Source organism: Lampetra planeri, chromosome 11 (assembly GCF_965212315.1).
Source record: "Lampetra planeri chromosome 11, kcLamPlan1.2.h2, whole genome shotgun sequence".
In the NCBI taxonomy this organism is placed as follows: Eukaryota; Metazoa; Chordata; class Hyperoartia; order Petromyzontiformes; family Petromyzontidae; genus Lampetra; species Lampetra planeri.
The window spans coordinates 14,200,741-14,217,821 of NC_136117.1; the positions used below are offsets into that span (position 1 = coordinate 14,200,741).

At 51.3% G+C, this 17,081-nt stretch overlaps 1 protein-coding gene across 1 annotated transcript; it reads right to left on the reverse strand.

Moving 5' to 3' along the window:
- Positions 1-5,519: 5,519 nt before the first annotated feature.
- Positions 5,520-15,589, reverse strand: LOC144721364 (troponin C, slow skeletal and cardiac muscles-like). The gene is made up of 6 exons (XM_078598928.1): positions 15,459-15,589; positions 11,011-11,041; positions 9,622-9,768; positions 8,394-8,508; positions 7,343-7,479; positions 5,520-6,369 (listed from the first exon to the last, which is right to left on the reverse strand). The coding sequence occupies exons 1-6, from the start codon at positions 15,483-15,485 to the stop codon at positions 6,338-6,340; spliced, it is 489 nt and encodes a 162-aa protein (XP_078455054.1). The 5' UTR covers positions 15,486-15,589; the 3' UTR covers positions 5,520-6,337.
- Positions 15,590-17,081: the final 1,492 nt, after the last annotated feature.

Consider the following 17,081-nt stretch of genomic DNA (forward strand, 5'->3'; position numbering starts at 1 on the left):
CCATGTGGTCCACCAATTTGCAATTTTACCCGATGCCAAAACGATCTGCCAAGAAACCGGACTTGTACTGAGTCTGCAAAGATCAATAACCCCAATGCACAACGGCCCACGGGCGTAATTTCAAGAGGCGGCGAGACATCTGGTGAGGCTGAATGAGAGTGCCAGCTGGCCCTGAGTCAAGTCGATTGGTGGTCGCTGACCACTCGTCGAAGCCCCCACCAGGAGCAGGAGATGGAGCTGCCAGGACCCCAACGACCCAACAGGGGGCGCTGGCCACTAACGTGAGAGGACTTCCATTTAAAACCGACCACCACCATCCTCAGTCGCCTTCCACTGCACCAGCAGGGCAGTGCGTCGTCACCAGGGGATGGACGCGGTGGGCGAACAGGGCAACAAATTTAATTCCTTGCACCCGTGGCCTATCCCAACCACGCAGATGCCACTGGGTGGGTGCCTGGCCGCTTCAAATGAGAATATTTATCTCCGCTACTTTTATTGCAACGTGGCATGGGGCAGTGTCCATTCGGGACTCTTGCAGAGAAGTGCATCGCCCCCCTCCCCAACCCCTGTATCCCAATCCCCTGTGTTTGATAACGGCCCGTGGATGTGGATATCATAGAACCACTTCTTAGATCTCTTGTTCGTCAACGGCATGTGCAGTCACGTGCTCGGTGATTGAGATGGTCGTTGCATGGTAATCAAAACAACATTTTACGTCGTTGATTCTCAGAGCGAGCAAAGCTTTGTTTGACGAATAAAAATGTGCGCTGCCACTGCAACTCAATACATTTGCGGCCAAGGACACCAAGCAGCTTAAGGGACTCCCAGATAAAGTAAATGGAAATAATGGGTGCATCAAAATATCAGCTCAAATGAATCTCCGTCTCGTCTCTAACTCCCATCTCGCATAGCAGCACCGCTCTATTTGCATCCACATTCCTCTCGCCTCACGTTGACGTCTCTCTATTGTCTACATCACTTCTGTCAACTCACGAGGATTATATAAAGAGTAATTCCTGCTCATGGCTCCCAAGGGGCCAGCGCCGCCACTGCTTACAATTCACATCACAGCACAAAATCGACCGCCTGCACAATGAGGATTGATGCCATGGAGGCAATCGCAGCGAGCGGTGCCAGCGAGTTCCTAAATGCACCGTGCCCGCTGAGATGGATGGCATAGCGCCCAAAATATGACCGAATCCGTCATGATCGCCGGACCCCAATCAATACCAAACGTGGTCTGCAAGCCGTGGCCCCAGGTCCCGCGCACGTGGCGTGCGACGCGGGGCAGTAACTCACTCGCTCCTCGCAGTCCGCGTTGTGCTCGACGCGTGCCGCGCCCTTCGCGGCAGCGGAAGGAATTTTGTTGCGGGTTCCATCGGCGGGCGCGGGCGCGAAAATCCAGGTTGGTAAGCCAAGGGGATGCATAGCTGGGCCCTTGATTTGTGACCTTGGCTTAAATGCCCTTTCCCAGACCTCCCCACAGTTCCTGATGAGACTTAGCGAGGCCTTCCTGGGTAAACACGAGTTGCAAGTGTCTAACAATCGCTCTCATCACCTTTAGCATTCCCTTTTTTGGGCCTGCGTTCAGCAGCCCATGAGTGGGCCTGTGTTCAGCAACAGTGAGTGGGCCTGTGTTCAGCAACAGCGAAAGGACCTGTGTTCAGCAACAGCGAGACGGCCTGTGTTCAGCAACAGCGAGTGGGCCTGGGTTCAGCAACCGCGAGTTAATAAGAAACAAAATAGACATCACCAATGCCACCGGGTAACAGGCCACGGGGCCACCGAGGCCAATCAGCCACCCAAAATGCCCTTACCAGAATATCCCCCCGCTGAAGTAGAATATCATCTCCTATTACTCCACACACGCACAGAAATAACAAAGCTAATGCGCAGCCATTGCGCCGACTCTATATTAATATATTCTTTTGTTCTCAGCTCAACCTTGGCCCTTGTATGTACACTGCGGAGCGGTACGAGGGGGTGGGGGGGGGCACGCGGCCCCGCCGTGCCTGGGCTCGCGTCGCGTTGCATTGCGGCCATCAATCACGAAAAGCCACCAGGCGCACCGCTTATACCGCGCGCCGCGGGATCCGTGGCCTCGCTGGATTCTTTTGATCGCGCGCGGGGTAGGGGGGAGGGGGGGCACCAGCAGCTGGTGAAGTATGGTCAAATAAGCCCCCACTTTCTATCAACGCCCCCTCCCCCGTGATCGCTGTGTCTGCAAGCGCAATAGGGTGTAACAGCGTTGTTCACTCATTGTCAGAGGTGGGTGGGGTGGGGCACTTTCGCCGATAAAATATCGTGAGTGTGAGGGCCGCCACACCATTTGAAACCTTTGGGGTTTTGACAGCAGCAGCACGATGATGATGGGGTGGGGGTGTTTTCACTTTCGTGCATTGTCGGGGACCGCAGACATCAGTGGCTGCACGAAAGGCCACCAAGGGCGGCCCGTGGCCCGCGGGCCTTGCCATGAAAGAACTCTGGCGTGGATGATTCCTCCACGGCTGAGTCCTTCGTCATACGACAATGCAACTCAACACAATCGTCAAGAAAACATCACGATGGCCTTAAAAGTATGTAGCAGCCAACGTTTCGGCCACTGTGCCTTCTCTTTGCAGCACGCAAAGATGTGTCTCTATGCTTGTGCATCACTGCCGAGGCAGTGGGCTGTCCAAGGAGCGTCATCTCTGGCTATAACCTTCACCTACCGACCCATGCCCTACTGCCTCCATTTTCCCGTGACTTGACATGGGGTGGGGGGGGTGGTGGGTAACAAGGGCGGGTTCTCTTACCCAGGGATTACTTTCCGCCGGGTCTGTCCAGGTTAGCAACCCGGGAAGAAATATGTCCTCGCCCAAGAGCATACGCACTGCGCGGGTTGTGCGTGTGCACGTTTGTTGAATTTATTTCGCACCGTGCGTGGCCAAGCGCGCCAATAGAAGGTGCGGTGTAATGTGCCGTCGTCAGCATACTCGGCATCCCTGTCACACCTTGTTGATGGAGGAGGGAGAGCAACGCAGACGTGCGCTGTGCAGATACCCCTGCGTGAGTGTGTTCGGATTGTTACCACGCGATGTTCCGCACGATGCGCGACGATTCGCGACCCACGTGTTGGGAGCTTCGGCAGGGGCTGAGTTCCGTGGAGCGAAACGTCGGACACGGCGCCGACCAACCAGCAAACCCTGAAACTGTGGTTCCTCTTCGCGCCTGTGTCCTTTGAGAGTGAGCGATTACGGTGGCAATGCAACAGTTCCCTGCTCTTTGGAATCCCATCGCAACATCTATCATCTGATTAAGTCGCTTAATTGCAATGCGAGATCATTCATTTGATAGGAAATTCCCGTTTGGGATCTCAATGCGCACTTTAGGCATCTCGGCGCGGTGCCATTTGATCTCTGAGACAATTTGCAATCTCGCAAAATACGGAGCTAGCCACTTGGCGTTCCATCATTAGGGACCACCCATCCCCCGCCTCTCCTTGTCCCCACTTTGCTTTAGAAATTAACCCCAAGGGCGTCCGTCACCGTGACAATGGCTCTTGGACTTAACGAGCTAATAAACGCTGCGATTATGGCTGGCGTGTGGACGGAGCCACGTTCATTGCCTCCCCTTTGAGTGGCGCTAACCACACACCTGGGTCTATCCTGCTCTGCACGTGAGCGTTCACACAACAATATGACCACGTACTGAACCAATATCAATCTATGCATGTGCACATGGTAATAGTATACAACCTCGGGTGGAGCGGTGGTCACAGTGGTTAGCAGGCTGGAAATAATTCCCAGCTCTGAGAATGAAAATATTACTTTGAAGGCGAGATGTTGCAAAAGTGCAGCGCCGCAACAGCAGCAGGTTAGAGGTCAACTTGAATGGGTCTCAGAAGTAGTTCTATGGTGTCACCATCTATAGGCCGCCCTGGAACGCAGGACTCTACCTGAGCAGTGGGGTGGAGCTACCCGAATAGTGGGTGGAGCTACCTCAGTAGGGGGTGGAGCTACCTCAGTAGGGGATGGAGCTAATTGAACAGTGGGCGGAGCTACCTGACGAGTGGGCGGAGCTACCATAATAGTGGGTGGAGCTACCTCAGGAGGGGGTGGAGCTACTTGAACAGTGGGTGGAGCTACCTGACGAGTGGGCGGAGCTACCTCGGTAGTGGATGGAGTTACCGGAATAGTGGGCGGGCCCTGTGAGCAGTGCGGCGGGTGCGAACGCGATGGCGAGCGAATCAGCTCGGGGAGCTGTGTGGGTTTAGGGGCGTGGTTTGAGTGGGTGTGGTTGTCCGATGTAGGCGGGGCTATAACGGCTCTACTACTTTCTTTCCAGCTCAGACCCCGCTTGCTTGCCCATCGCCACATATATAGCCTCTTGCTGTAGCAGCTCTCTCGCTGGTTCAGCAGTTCCACTGCTGGATTGTTTTTTCCCGCCCGAGGACGACCGCTTGTGTGGCGATCGAAACGTTGTGATATATTTTTTTTTCTTTTTTTTTCTTTTTCTACCTACATGACTTTACCGAAAGAAGCAAAGAGTATGGGTTCCTGCAGTCAGGAAATCTTCAAATCAAGATAGAGGTTATTATTCTTAACGACTAGCCTTTTTAACACGTAGGCTTTCGCGACCAATATTATTCATAATCAACGTTTTTGGGTTAGATCGCGACACATTTATAAATAACGCGACTAGCCTTTTGCCCGTCCAAGGACGGGTGTATTTCAGTAAATCTAAAACTTGCAAGCGAAAAGCAGAACGCGACGTGATATTCATTGCATCCATTCGCGTGCAATTTGTAAGGACGCGGTGACACAGACTTACTTCATTTTAAGGTTATAATCCCGTGTTCATCAGGACGTCCTTTTTACTTCGATGTCTCAATAGCGTTACGGAGATCACGTGACGTGAGGGTTCTGCCTTTGTAGTGAGGGTTGTAAGTTGACGCTGAGGAGGGGGGAGGAGGCGCCACGCCCCCTCCATGTGGAGTGACGTCACCCGCTCATGATTATTAATGAGGGCGACTGGTCGATGTGGAGTTACGTCACCCGCTCATAATTATTAATGAGGGGGAGTTTTCCGTGCGGAGTGACGTCACCAGCTCATGATTATTATTGAGGGGGGCTGGTCGACGTGGAGTGACGTCACGCGCGGGACACACAGACATTCTGGGCTCATCGTAGTAAATTATTATTAGTAAATTACTGGCGAAACGTCACAGTATTGGAATTGTAAATGTTGTAGAGGCTTTCACTCTCCAACATGCCGGTGTGCTGTACTAGTAAAGAATAAGTACGTTTTGTCTCCGTGACAAACCTTACTAAATGGCTGTGTCGGGTGGTGGCGGGTTTAACGACATGTTTATTTATATATTTACGCGATCGAACCCAGAAACCTCTGCTGTGGATAATATTGGTGGCGAAAGCCCACGTGTTAAACTTACGACCACGTGTTCCATTTGAGCCTCCCAGAAATACGATGGCTTTAATTTGTATCGTACATAAATCATGATAACGAGAAACGCATAAAAGTCACGTACAATATCTTTATTACACAGGCTTAGTTCTTGAAACGAGCAGTTATAAAATTGACCAATCTCATCTGTATAACATAATCGTACGCGGTACCTACAGTGTAAAATTGTACATAACATTGTATTTCAACATAAACCAGAAACGCCATCAATTGATTGTTATGACTGGAAAAATTCTGTTTCTGGATTTACCAGATTCTCTCGACTTCGCGTTGATGTCATCTGTATGTCCAACACCTTACACAGAGCGCTTACATCCTTACACGCGACCACATAAAAACCGGCAGCTCTTCTCTAGTATCTACATAACCTCGGGATATCCACACAATATTGACGCTTCGTTAACAATAATAACAATGAAAGAAAACGACTCTAAAATTATTTTCAGGACATCGTTAGCGCTCGAAAGCGAGCACGCCCGCGAAAGTAACTTCACAATGTTTCCTCTGCGTTTGTGTTTGTTAATCTCGTTCACAAAGTCATCAAGCTCGCGTGGAGCCAGCCACTAGATAAGAGCCGCATGCGTCCTTCTGGGTTGCGTTTTTTCACGAAAGCAAAGGTGCAAACGGAGGACCAACTCGATCCAAGCCATTGTTAACTTACTCAAGGGCCCTGTTGTAATGATTTACATATGTATGTGTAGGCGATATAGTTGTTGAAGAAGCCACACTATGCCAAGGCTATGTTGTACGGCTCTTATCGTCGCCTAGGCATAGTTTTCGTTTCACTCGTGTATTAATGCACGTCGTATTTTGGGTTGTTTGTTGTTGTTGTAGATGTTATCGTAATATCCGAGGGGGTATACGGAAGATTCCATTAATCCACTCCCTTCATGAATTCCATGAATTCTGCAAAAAAAACGCAAGAGCGAGACATTGAAACAGCGGCGGTGACGCGCATGTAATGAACAACGCGATCTTTCTCAGAAGCCGTGTGCTGTGCAGCTACTTGACCTCGGCGTAGGGATGTCTCTACATGTCTGGGGCCGCCAGTATATTATATTAAATGTCCTTGACCATCATTACCGTCATCAATACCCTCATCAATATAATCGAGGCTCTGAATTAACGGCCATTGAGTGACGCTAGAACACCACCATCACGACCACCACCATCACCGTGACTCAGAATCGACAGCTCACTATTGCCACTACCACCAGCACTTGACCTCTACTTAGTTATTTCGCGAATGCAAAGTCCCTATGCCAAGAGGATCCTGCTGTGTTGAGCTCTGCAAAAGGGCCATTTCACGAAACGTTAGCCTCCTTATATTCAGCGTATTCAGTATTGTGTCCGCTACGAAGCGGGTGTTAATAGTGATGCTGGTAAGTGTTTGAGCGTAACGTTAATAGTGTAACGCCATTGCCAAGGCGGTCCCCTTGAGTGTTCGGTACGAACGCGGTGGCCAGTGACTCGTGACTCCTGCTCGAGGTCGCATAAGTTCCCGTAACACCGAAGACTTGCAGCGTTGGGCCACCATTGGCATGAGGATGAAACTACCACCGTCATCGTGACTCAGATTGAAATTGTTGGCCCCACGTCACCCCAACCTTGGCCCACGGTCACCCCAACCTTGGCCCAACGTTGCACAATAGCTGCGCTATTGATGTATAATCTATATACATTCAAAGTGGCATTTCATATTGCTATGGGCGCGCGCGTCAGTTAGCACACTGAACACCTTTGCGCACGAGACGTCCATCTCGCGGGTGAACTGCACCCCCGATTAGCGCGGTTGGCTACGTACGGTGCGACCGAGGTCCAGCACGTGCGTACGCGCGCAGTACTGGGCAGAGGGCGTGTTGGTGTCTCAAATGCTCACCGTCATAATCGATGAATCCGTCGCCGTTTTTGTCTCCGTCCGCAAAGAGCTCCTCGATATCGTCGTCTGTGATGTCCTCCCCCGTGGCGTGCAGCATCACCTTGAGCTCCTCCAGATCGATGTAGCCGTCACCGTTTCTGTACACATCATCATCAGCAGCAGCATCATCAGCATCAGCAGCTTCATTATCAGTATCATCATCATTATCATCAGCAGCATCATTATCATCAGCAGCATCATTATCAGCAGCATCATTATCATCAGCAGCGTTATCAGCAGCAACGTCATCATTAATAGCATCAGCATCATCATAAGCAGCAGAAATAAATTTGCCTCTACCATCAGCAGCAGCAAAAACACTTTCACAGTCGTCATCATCAGCAGCAGTAGCAAAGGCATCGTAATCAGCAGAGTTAGCAATTATTTCACCACCGCCATCGTCATCATCTTCAACATCATAATGATCATGCATGTCAGCAGCAGCGCCAATGTCACCAACGTATGTGATGATGGTGATAATAATTTAAACTTTGAAACGCGCGGCTGCCGCACGGTGTCCGCTCATCGCTCTCGAAGAGAGAGAGAACGACTCGAGGAACGACTCGGAGAACGACTCGGAGAACAACTCAGAGGCGCGAGCACCAGAAGCCACGGACGAGCTGGAGAGGCGGCAGCCAGGCAGTGAGCCGCTTCCGACCCCCCCCCCCCCCCGCCACCCCCGCAAGCTCTGCGGTCCTCTATATATGAAGGTGTTGTCAAATTCACGAATGTTTTACATGTGGAAGGAAACCGGAGCGCCCGGAGAAAACTCAGGCGTGCGTGCGAGGGGGCAACGCTGTATGACTCGTGTCTCTCGACACTGAGACCGCATACCAGGCGAGGTAGTTAACATCTCGCCGCTGCGAGTGTGGGGGGGGGGGGGACACGCTTCTTTATTTCGTACGGCACAAGCGATTAGCGGCATCCTCTGTTGAAGTGGAGGTTGTCTGAGCCAGAGGAGGGCTACGGGAGTGACGTCGTGAACGCGGCGCCCGCTTGGCGAGGCCCTCACTTGTCAAACATGCGGTAGAGTTCGCTCAGCTCCTCTTCTGACTTCCCCTTGCTCTCTTCTTTCATGCTGCGCACCATCATGATGAGGAACTCCTCGAAGTCCACGGTGCCGCTGCCTGCAAGCGGCGCCGTCCCGCGCGGACAACACACCGAGCAGGCAGAGTTAAACTTCGCGGCGTCGAGGTCCCACCGCCCCTATCCACCCGGGGAAGACGCTCACTTCGTCCTTCCATCGTAGAGATGCAAACCATCGTCGTTTCGCTGTGCATGAATGCACTTTGCACGGAGAGATGGTCATTGGGAATTCTAGACTGTGGGAACAGCAGCAGAGCAGGAGGGGCCTTTGCAAGGCACTGACCCCACACACCAATCCACACGTTTCCATATTGGTTCATAACTATGCTGAATGATTGTGGACTATATATGTGTTTAACGGTGAGACGGGTTCAGATAATCGAGGGACTATCGCTTCCCATTCAACAGATATTCATCCTCAAAGGTCAAACCGCACACGTGTATCAGGTCACGTGTGGTAGGCATAGACCAGTGCCAACGTATTGTAGTGACTCATCATCATTATCATCACCGCGAATGTAATAACGAAAGGTCAGATATTAATAGCATTAACCCATTGTTGGCCGTGTGTCCGTGACTTCATCTAGCGATCTAAAATCTGCTCCGCATGTCTGTCTGGCTCTCTGTGTCTCTGTGTCTGCCCGTCTTCTTGGCACGGGTGTGAACTCCCGCATCCTCCATCCCCTGACATCGTCACCCCGTGGTTGTTCCCCAGCGCAGTTGCACGGCCTGCACCATCGCGACCCACGCCGCTGTGTGCCTCTCTCCGTCTCGCTCAGCCTACGCCTCTCTCCTCTCGTGCCCATGACTCTCTTTGTCACTTTTCTCGTGACACTCCATCACTGTGTCATTCCTGCGTCTGTCTCCGTGCCTTTCTGACCACTCTCCTCCCTCTACACCACCATCATCATCACCATCATCATCACCATTATCACCACCATCATCGTAACCACCACACATCATCACCACATCACCATCACCACACATCATCAAAACCACACATCATCATCACCACTCATCATCTCCAAATCATTATCTCCACACAATCATCATCACCACCACCATCACCACCACCATCACCACCATCATCACCACCATCATCATCACCACCACACATCATCATCGCGCGCTCGTTGAGCCCTGTCCGCTCTCACCATCTTCGTCCACCTCGTCAATCATCTCCTGGAGCTCGTCTGGCGAGGGGTTCTGTCCCAACATTCGCAGCACCTTCCCCAGCTCCTTGGTGCTGATGCAGCCATCCTCGGCGTCTTGCACGAAGATGTCAAAGGCGGCCCGGAATTCTGCACCACACATCATCACCACCATCATCATCGTCAGCATGAGTCATGGTCAATCCACTGCTGGATCAAGAATGCCTCCCCAAGATGTCGCTAAACCCCCGTGGCCCTGTGATGTGAAACTTCGCCCATCGTTATCATCAGCAGCAGCAGCGGAAATTGTGTGTCTATCGAGCGCTAATAATCCAGGGTGCGCGGCGGTCCGCGCGCTGCCCTGTGAACTTGGCGAAACCGAGTTCGATTCTCAGCCATGGCCAACGTCAGTGGCGAGGGTTGCATCAGCCGCTGCTGATGCCCCAGCGTCACCAACCCGCACCGAGCAGCGTGCTACGGTATGGGTGAAGCATCCCATGTGAACTGCACGACGTGGTGAGGCTCTGACATCCAGCAGTCGATCCGCTGCCGGATGAACGAACAAAAGCGACGCAGACCGTTCCAGAAAATAAATCCCCACTAAAGAATCTGGTTTCTAATCAAATAATAATAATAATAATCCTGTTGAGTCAGGCATAACAATGAATCAATGACAATTCATCACATAGCTGGCGTGGGTGCGTGTCTGGTATTGTGTCGAGGGGGTGGGTAGTGGGTGGTGGTGGTGGCTGCTGTATGAATGGGCACGGATCTGGCTCGTGTCCCGCTTGGGGTGAAGTGGCCGCCCAGGGACAAAGCTGGCGTCGGATTCTGCTATTCGTGACGCGTCGCTCTCTCGCTCTCTCTCTCATGGGCGTACAAGGACAGACAGCTCGAGGGTCTGGCCGTTTTGGGACAGGGAGGAGGGGGGGGACTACGGTCCCTGATGTACCCTGAGTGCCCCACGCTCATGTGCGTCTGTGTCAGTGTGTGTGCGTGCGTAAGTGAATGTGTACGCTCACGGCCACTATCAGCTCGAGCCGGTGGCATGCGGAGTGTGTGCTGATTTTAGCCCGAACAAAAACAAACGCAGATATGCGATTCGAGTTCGATAGACACGTGGTGAGGTATGGTCAGACATGCAGCAATGGATTGACAGCAGCGCTGACGTTTAATCTAAGGGTTGTCACTCACTGCATTAAACATCAAAGTCCAGCTCTGAGAATTAAACCAAAAATAACCTTTGGCTGGATTCCCCGGGCGACAAGCACTCTTTGCAGGGCACGTGCAAGGGACGCTCCTGACACGTGGTGGGTGACGTCACAATGCTTCCTACGACGTGTCCCACATGTGCAATGTCAAACATAATTGCGTGAGAGAGAGATACTTTACCTTTTTTTTGCTCTTCCGTCAGCTGCTCTACCTGTCGGACACACACACACCCAGCCGCACACAGTCGAAGGTCAAATCGACATCCACACAACATTAAGCTGAATATATACGCAGGGTGGACGGTAAGTCCATATACCCCGTTACTTATGTGGGCATAGTAAGATCAGTTGAAATGGGGTATAGGTATTCTCGCCCAGCTTATCTAATGCTATGTAAAGGAATACGCATTGTATGTATGTTGTTTCTACATGTGTCTGTATCTCTAGACGCTGTACAACGCATGTTGCGGCTTGCGTGTACTGTATTGGAAGCGGGGAAAAGTTAGTAATTTGTTATTTATGACGGACAGCAAAAGCATGGCAAAGTAGCAATTGAAAGGAGGACTTTGAACATCATGGGGAGGGGACACATTTAGAAACTAAAGTACACATTCCGAAACGAGACTTAATTGACGGAGCAAAAGAAAGCGGACTGCCGGCTGGCCAGAATCATGGAGCAAGGACTCTGGGATGAGCGACGGACGAGATCAACAAAGGGATCGTGAATGTCTGTTGAGCTTCTTTGGCAACATGACGCAGCCGACCGTGCTAATCAGAGGTGCCAACAAGAGCGAATGTGGATAGAGGTGGACACAAGAAGCGGTGCTGGGATGCAATCCGAAATATCTTTTTTTTTTGGAGCGAACTGGATGAAGGTGGCGAGAGATTGTGGATTCGTGGCAGACACCTGGAGAGGGGGAGTAAGTGTGGAAGGGGGGGGCGATTATGAAGACCAAGGAGTCACCAAGAGAGAGGAGAAGGAAGCTCCAGGGTGGGGGAGGGAAACTGAGAACAATTGGGGTGGCAATCTTACGGAGGAGGAGGAGGAGAAGAGGGGGTATTGGCCTGGACTTTAATTCGGGGGAAATGTGCTACCAGCAGCTGACGTTAGCGCGCTTCGAGAGAGCAGGTTGACTTGACATCACGGGCTACCGTGGGAGGCAGGAGGGTGCAGTGGAGGTCGCTGTTCGCCGGAACGGTGCGAATTTGTTCACGCTGGTAATGCGTGTCTGTTGATGCATTGCGCGTTCTCCACGGGAACCCACTCAACTCTTGCCCACGGTCTTTATACGAATACCGAGCGCATGTTTTGGTAGCCTGATTGTTCATTAAATAAAAAGAACGCGAGGCGTTAGATATCCTCGGATAAAATCGTTTATACCGAGAATTACGATGCAGCGCCGGACGATTTTTGAATGGGATATTAATTTACCCAGCACTCGCAGACTCGGCAATTGATCAACCGCTCATCTTCATGAAATATAATTCGGCTTGACAAATAGCGTCGCCGTGACCCAGCCGCTACGACGCCATGACCCAGCCTCTACGTTGTTGTCGGTTGATTTCCTCGCATTAACCAACGATTTTATTGTTTTCTCTCTCACACACAAAACATAATTGTTTAAGCGCCTAATCTGTGCCTGTGCACAACTGTCAACTCAGCAGCAGCATCAAGATCACTTATCACCTGGGTGGCACACCGCGCCACTAGCCCGCTTATCCTGAATCTGATTCCTGCACACGGCTATCGTAGGCGGTGATTGACGTCTTAACCAGTGCTGGGGTACTTCCCTTCAAATTGCACCGACCAACGGGGTGAAGTATGAATGACACAATATGGGGAAGACTTCAATAATCAGTGGATTGATTAGGTTATGTGCGCTATATTAATGACCTTTAATAGTTTAATGGACCCGTGCTTTCAGGGTCATGTTGGCACAGAGGTAAATTATGCTGGAATGCAAACGCTAAATATCTTAGCAACATATTGACTCCAGCTGGTGGCTCTTTATCCATGATTTATATTTGTCGTCTGTTTGTCAATCCACTGCTGGATGGAAGCCCCCACCCCCCTCCCCCCACACCGTGCAGGTCACGGGCATTGTTTGACCATACTTCACCACGCTGGTCGGGTTCGTCAAGTTGGCGTCTAGGACCAGTTCATGCATCACTCGCCACTGATGTGAACCGTGGCCAAGAAATCAAACTGTGGCCGCCGGGTTCACGGTCCGTGAGTTACTCCTTGAACCTTGATCAACGTAAACACGTGCGAGAATGGTACAATATGTCCTCAAACTTTTTCACAAAACTGTGGGTTGTGAATTGCACGGACAAGGAAAGGGGGTGATTGGCAATGTTAAAACATTACAGTGATAATAACAACAACCACGACGAGGCATTTAGGCAATGGAATGCCCGTGCAAAATTTAAACAAACAACAACGACGGCATTTGCTTATTTATTTATTTCCCAGGAAAATCTTCAATGACGCTCGACGCTTTTTCGGGAGGGTTTCTGCGTCGGAGTGAGTGGCCAAGAGTGACACCGCTACACTCGGGCGCGTGAGCGCGCACACAGCAGCTGGGTCGGGCTATACGAGGTCATTGTTCACTCGTGGGAGCAAAGCTTAGAGGGGGGGGGGGCGGCGGGTTCTTTTCCTGCTCCCGTGCGAGTGTGGCGCTTTGCCTCCCTGTGCGATGTCCCTATGGCCGCCGCCACTGCCGCCAGCCTTGGGCTGTGGCCGTCTGCCTAACAGAGCTGCTCATCTCAATGGAGGCGGGGGAGATGAACGAGTCTGATTCAGAGTATAATAACCGATTCAGGTAATATATAAATGTGCCGTTAAGCCCGCCACCACCGACACAGTCAATTAGTAAGGGTTGTCACGTAAACAGAACGTGCCAATTCGTTAGTCGTACAGCATGTGTTGGAGAGCAAAGCCACAACGTTAACAATCTGAGTACGACGTTTCGACAGTAATTACAACTAGCTTCATTAGGCGACAGCCAAACTTGTATTATGGATGATATTGGTGGCGAAAGCCTACGTGTTAAACTGATTATCCTGCTATATTCACCTTCAGGGCTGCCTTGTAGCTGTCTTGGCATGTCTAACACGTGCAACTCTGACGTCACAAGCGCTACGTCATTCTCTTCAACGGTGCACCACGTTCGATGACAGCCATCGCTGCAACCCATTCACTTGCCACGAGTCGCATCTTCTAAACAAGCCCTTTCGCCGCAATGGGCTCATGTCTGGCTAAAGTAAAAATCATGAAAAATCACGAAAACGTGCTTTTGTTACGTAAGTATTATCAATTTGCACAAGTCTCGCCGAGTCTACACGAGGGTGCCTGCCACATCGGGACGTGTGGCCAATCCGAATCGAGAGTTTTGCACGCGGGAGGAAACCGGAGACAACCCACGACAGGTACTAGGTGGTATCACTCACAGCTCCGCACAGATGAATTCAAGAATACGCCTGCTGAGCTGCCACGCCCTGACTACCTAGCAAGTGGTGGCGAGATGTTAGCTCCATCGCCTGGGAGGCAGGAAGTCGTCGGTTCGATCCCGGACCCTGACGATGCCTGTTGTATATCTGGAGTTCGCGTGTTTTCTCTCCCCGTGGTCGTGTGGATTTTTTTTAGGGTTCCTCACGTTTTTCCCTCCGCGTTTAGCATCGTCCATTTAGATTATTTGGCCACTACTATACATTTTCACGTGTGGTGGTGATGATGATGATGATGATATCAGCCATGTTAAGTCGCCTCTAAAAAAATAGCTAATAGCTCAGTGGGCTTTACCTGCGAAATAAAATAGTTTCGTTAAATTATATATACTCAATACCATTTATTATTCTGGGAAAGCCGCACTGAGTCTCAATAATTTATCAGCGGGGTCCTACATTTGGATGTTCAGCCAATTTCCATTTACGTATGAGTCTCTTGGTTGTATACAATAGTATATATGATACCACCTGTCCTAAGCATGTGCATTATAGTCCGCCTGCATTAAACGTGTGCTGACTCCATTGTGCAGCGGTATTTAGGGAGCCCCTTTGCATGGGTATTCTACGGCTCAATTCTCTCGAGCATTCTGTAGATTTCCCAGTCAGCGTGGCCGCTCAGCTGGGTCATAACTGCAGCAAAGTGAACTTTACACGCTGGTGCCACAGTCGAATACTGTCGGCTTGCAACACTTCACAAAATGCAACGCTACCAGTGTGGCGTTGCCACCTGTCCTCGTTTTCCCATTATTGTCCTCTTGTGGAGGTAGCTGTCTCTGGAAATCTGTAAGTCTTCCCAGGACATTAAAAGTCCCGGGTTTTTTTTGTCAGATGTGTATTAACACACCATTGAAGACACCGCGTGGACACCTGGCTCTACCCCTTCATGGAACATGAGATATTCTTCTTTTCCATGATACATCCTGGCTTCATTGTACCTGAGAGATGACCGCCCAGAGCCTGGAGCACCTTGTGCAAAGGCGTTGCTCTTAAATCGTATTAACCCGTAGTCGAGCATCATCAATGAGAGATGTTGTTCTGAAATGCCCCCATCGCATCACATGCTCACCTATGATACCTGTGTGTGTGCGTGTGTGTGTGTGTGCGTGCGTGTGGGTCACTCACGGCAGCTCTATCCACGTCTTCCGCCATGGCTGCCCGGTCCGATTTGTTTCGTGGGCAGTACGGGAGCGGCGCGGGAGGTGCCCTGGCTTATATAGCGTCCTTCCCGCCCCTGCCCTTCGCTACCCTGCTCTGCCCTCCCCTGCCCGGTCCCATCGCGCCCGTCCAATTACCCCACCCACCAACCAAACCCTTCCTCCCTCGCGGTGCCACAGACACCCCCTCCCCACCTCGCCCCCACCCTCCAAACGCTTCCCGGTAGAAATCAACCACGACAGAGACTGATATGGGCATAGGCTGGTGCACAGGAACGCGCGACACGCACGCGCCCGGCGTCGCCAGCCAACGCCGCTGGGGTCTGTGCAGAGGAAGGGACCCGCGCGGTGTAGGGGTGGGGGTCTCGGCCACCCTAACGAATTTTGGGGGTCCCTGAAGGGACAGCATTGATAGGTAGGAGCACCCCACCCCGTCTAAGCCATCCGGCCCAACACGCATTCGCACACGTATGTGCATGTGCTGTTATGTGTATGCGTGTCGTGACGACAGGTGGAGAGCGTGACGTTGATGATGGAGGTGCCGTTCGTGTTGCTACTGCTTTTGTGGGTTTCCTGTTTCTATTGCTGGTGGTGATGATGGTGGTGATGGTGGTGGCAGTGATGGTGGTGATGGTGGTGATGGTGGTGGTGATGGTGATGGTGATATTCGTGCTTCTACTGCTGCTGATGGTGCATGGCCGTGGCGGGATGCGAGCGAACCCTACAAATGTAATCGGTCGGATTCAAATTCTCTTTTACCTCCACCGATTTGCAAAGCCACGGCTGACATCAGTGGCGAGTGGTATCTGAACCGATGATGGGTACCCGAACAAAGCAGCGTGGCGAAGTACGGTCAAGCAGCGCCATGACTGATTCGGCATGGGAATGCCTTCAATCGGCAGTAGATTGACTCGTAATTATTATCGACGTGTATCGAGACATCATAACATGTGTATTTGCTGGTACGTGATGCGTGTGGTGTGTGAATGTGTTGCGATGCAGCAACAACAACAACAACAACCCGTCTGGCTCCTGCGAGGCCACGGGTCGGGAACCTGCCGACCCAGAGCTGCCGTGCGGCGGTTCTCTAAGGGCCTCTTCGTCGCGTTCTTCACATTGCATTGCGGCTCTTGAAAAATTGAGTTGTTTTTTTTGACCGAATGAGAACAAAAAAATTATCTTCTTGTTATTTTAGGTGCCGACCCCTGAACTTAGATGGATAGTTACATCGCAAGAACGTGAGAGATGGTGGCGAGCTCTGGGGGCTGGGGCGGGGGGGTATGTCCATCCCACAGTGGATAGATCATGGCTGACGATGATTGATGGTGACAGTGTAGCTATTGCACTGATACGCGTGGATATTAATGGGACTGTGACCATTCTTCGTCCAAAAGCGGCAGGCAATGCGGATCCCGACTGCTTTTGTTGAGATCCCGAATAGAAATGTCAGTCATTGGAAATAGATGTAGTTATTTATTTAATATCGGGTCTCCATTGAAAAAAAATACGGCTGGACCATACGATCGCCTTTCACCTCTTCACGGCAGCAACGAAGACCCTCCGGTCAGAGCCCCCCACCCCCTCCCCATAC

Excerpts from the sequence above, each read along its gene's own strand:
- LOC144721364 (XM_078598928.1), bottom strand. The coding sequence starts at position 15,485 with ATGGCGGAAGACGTGGATAGAGCTGCC. Across the intron at positions 8,509-9,621 it reads TGACGAGGTGGACGAAGATG|GCAGCGGCACCGTGGACTTC; the intron begins GTGAGAGCGGAC and ends CGCCGCTTGCAG. Across the intron at positions 6,370-7,342 it reads CGGATTCATCGATTATGACG|AATTCATGGAATTCATGAAG; the intron begins GTGAGCATTTGA and ends TTTTTTTTGCAG.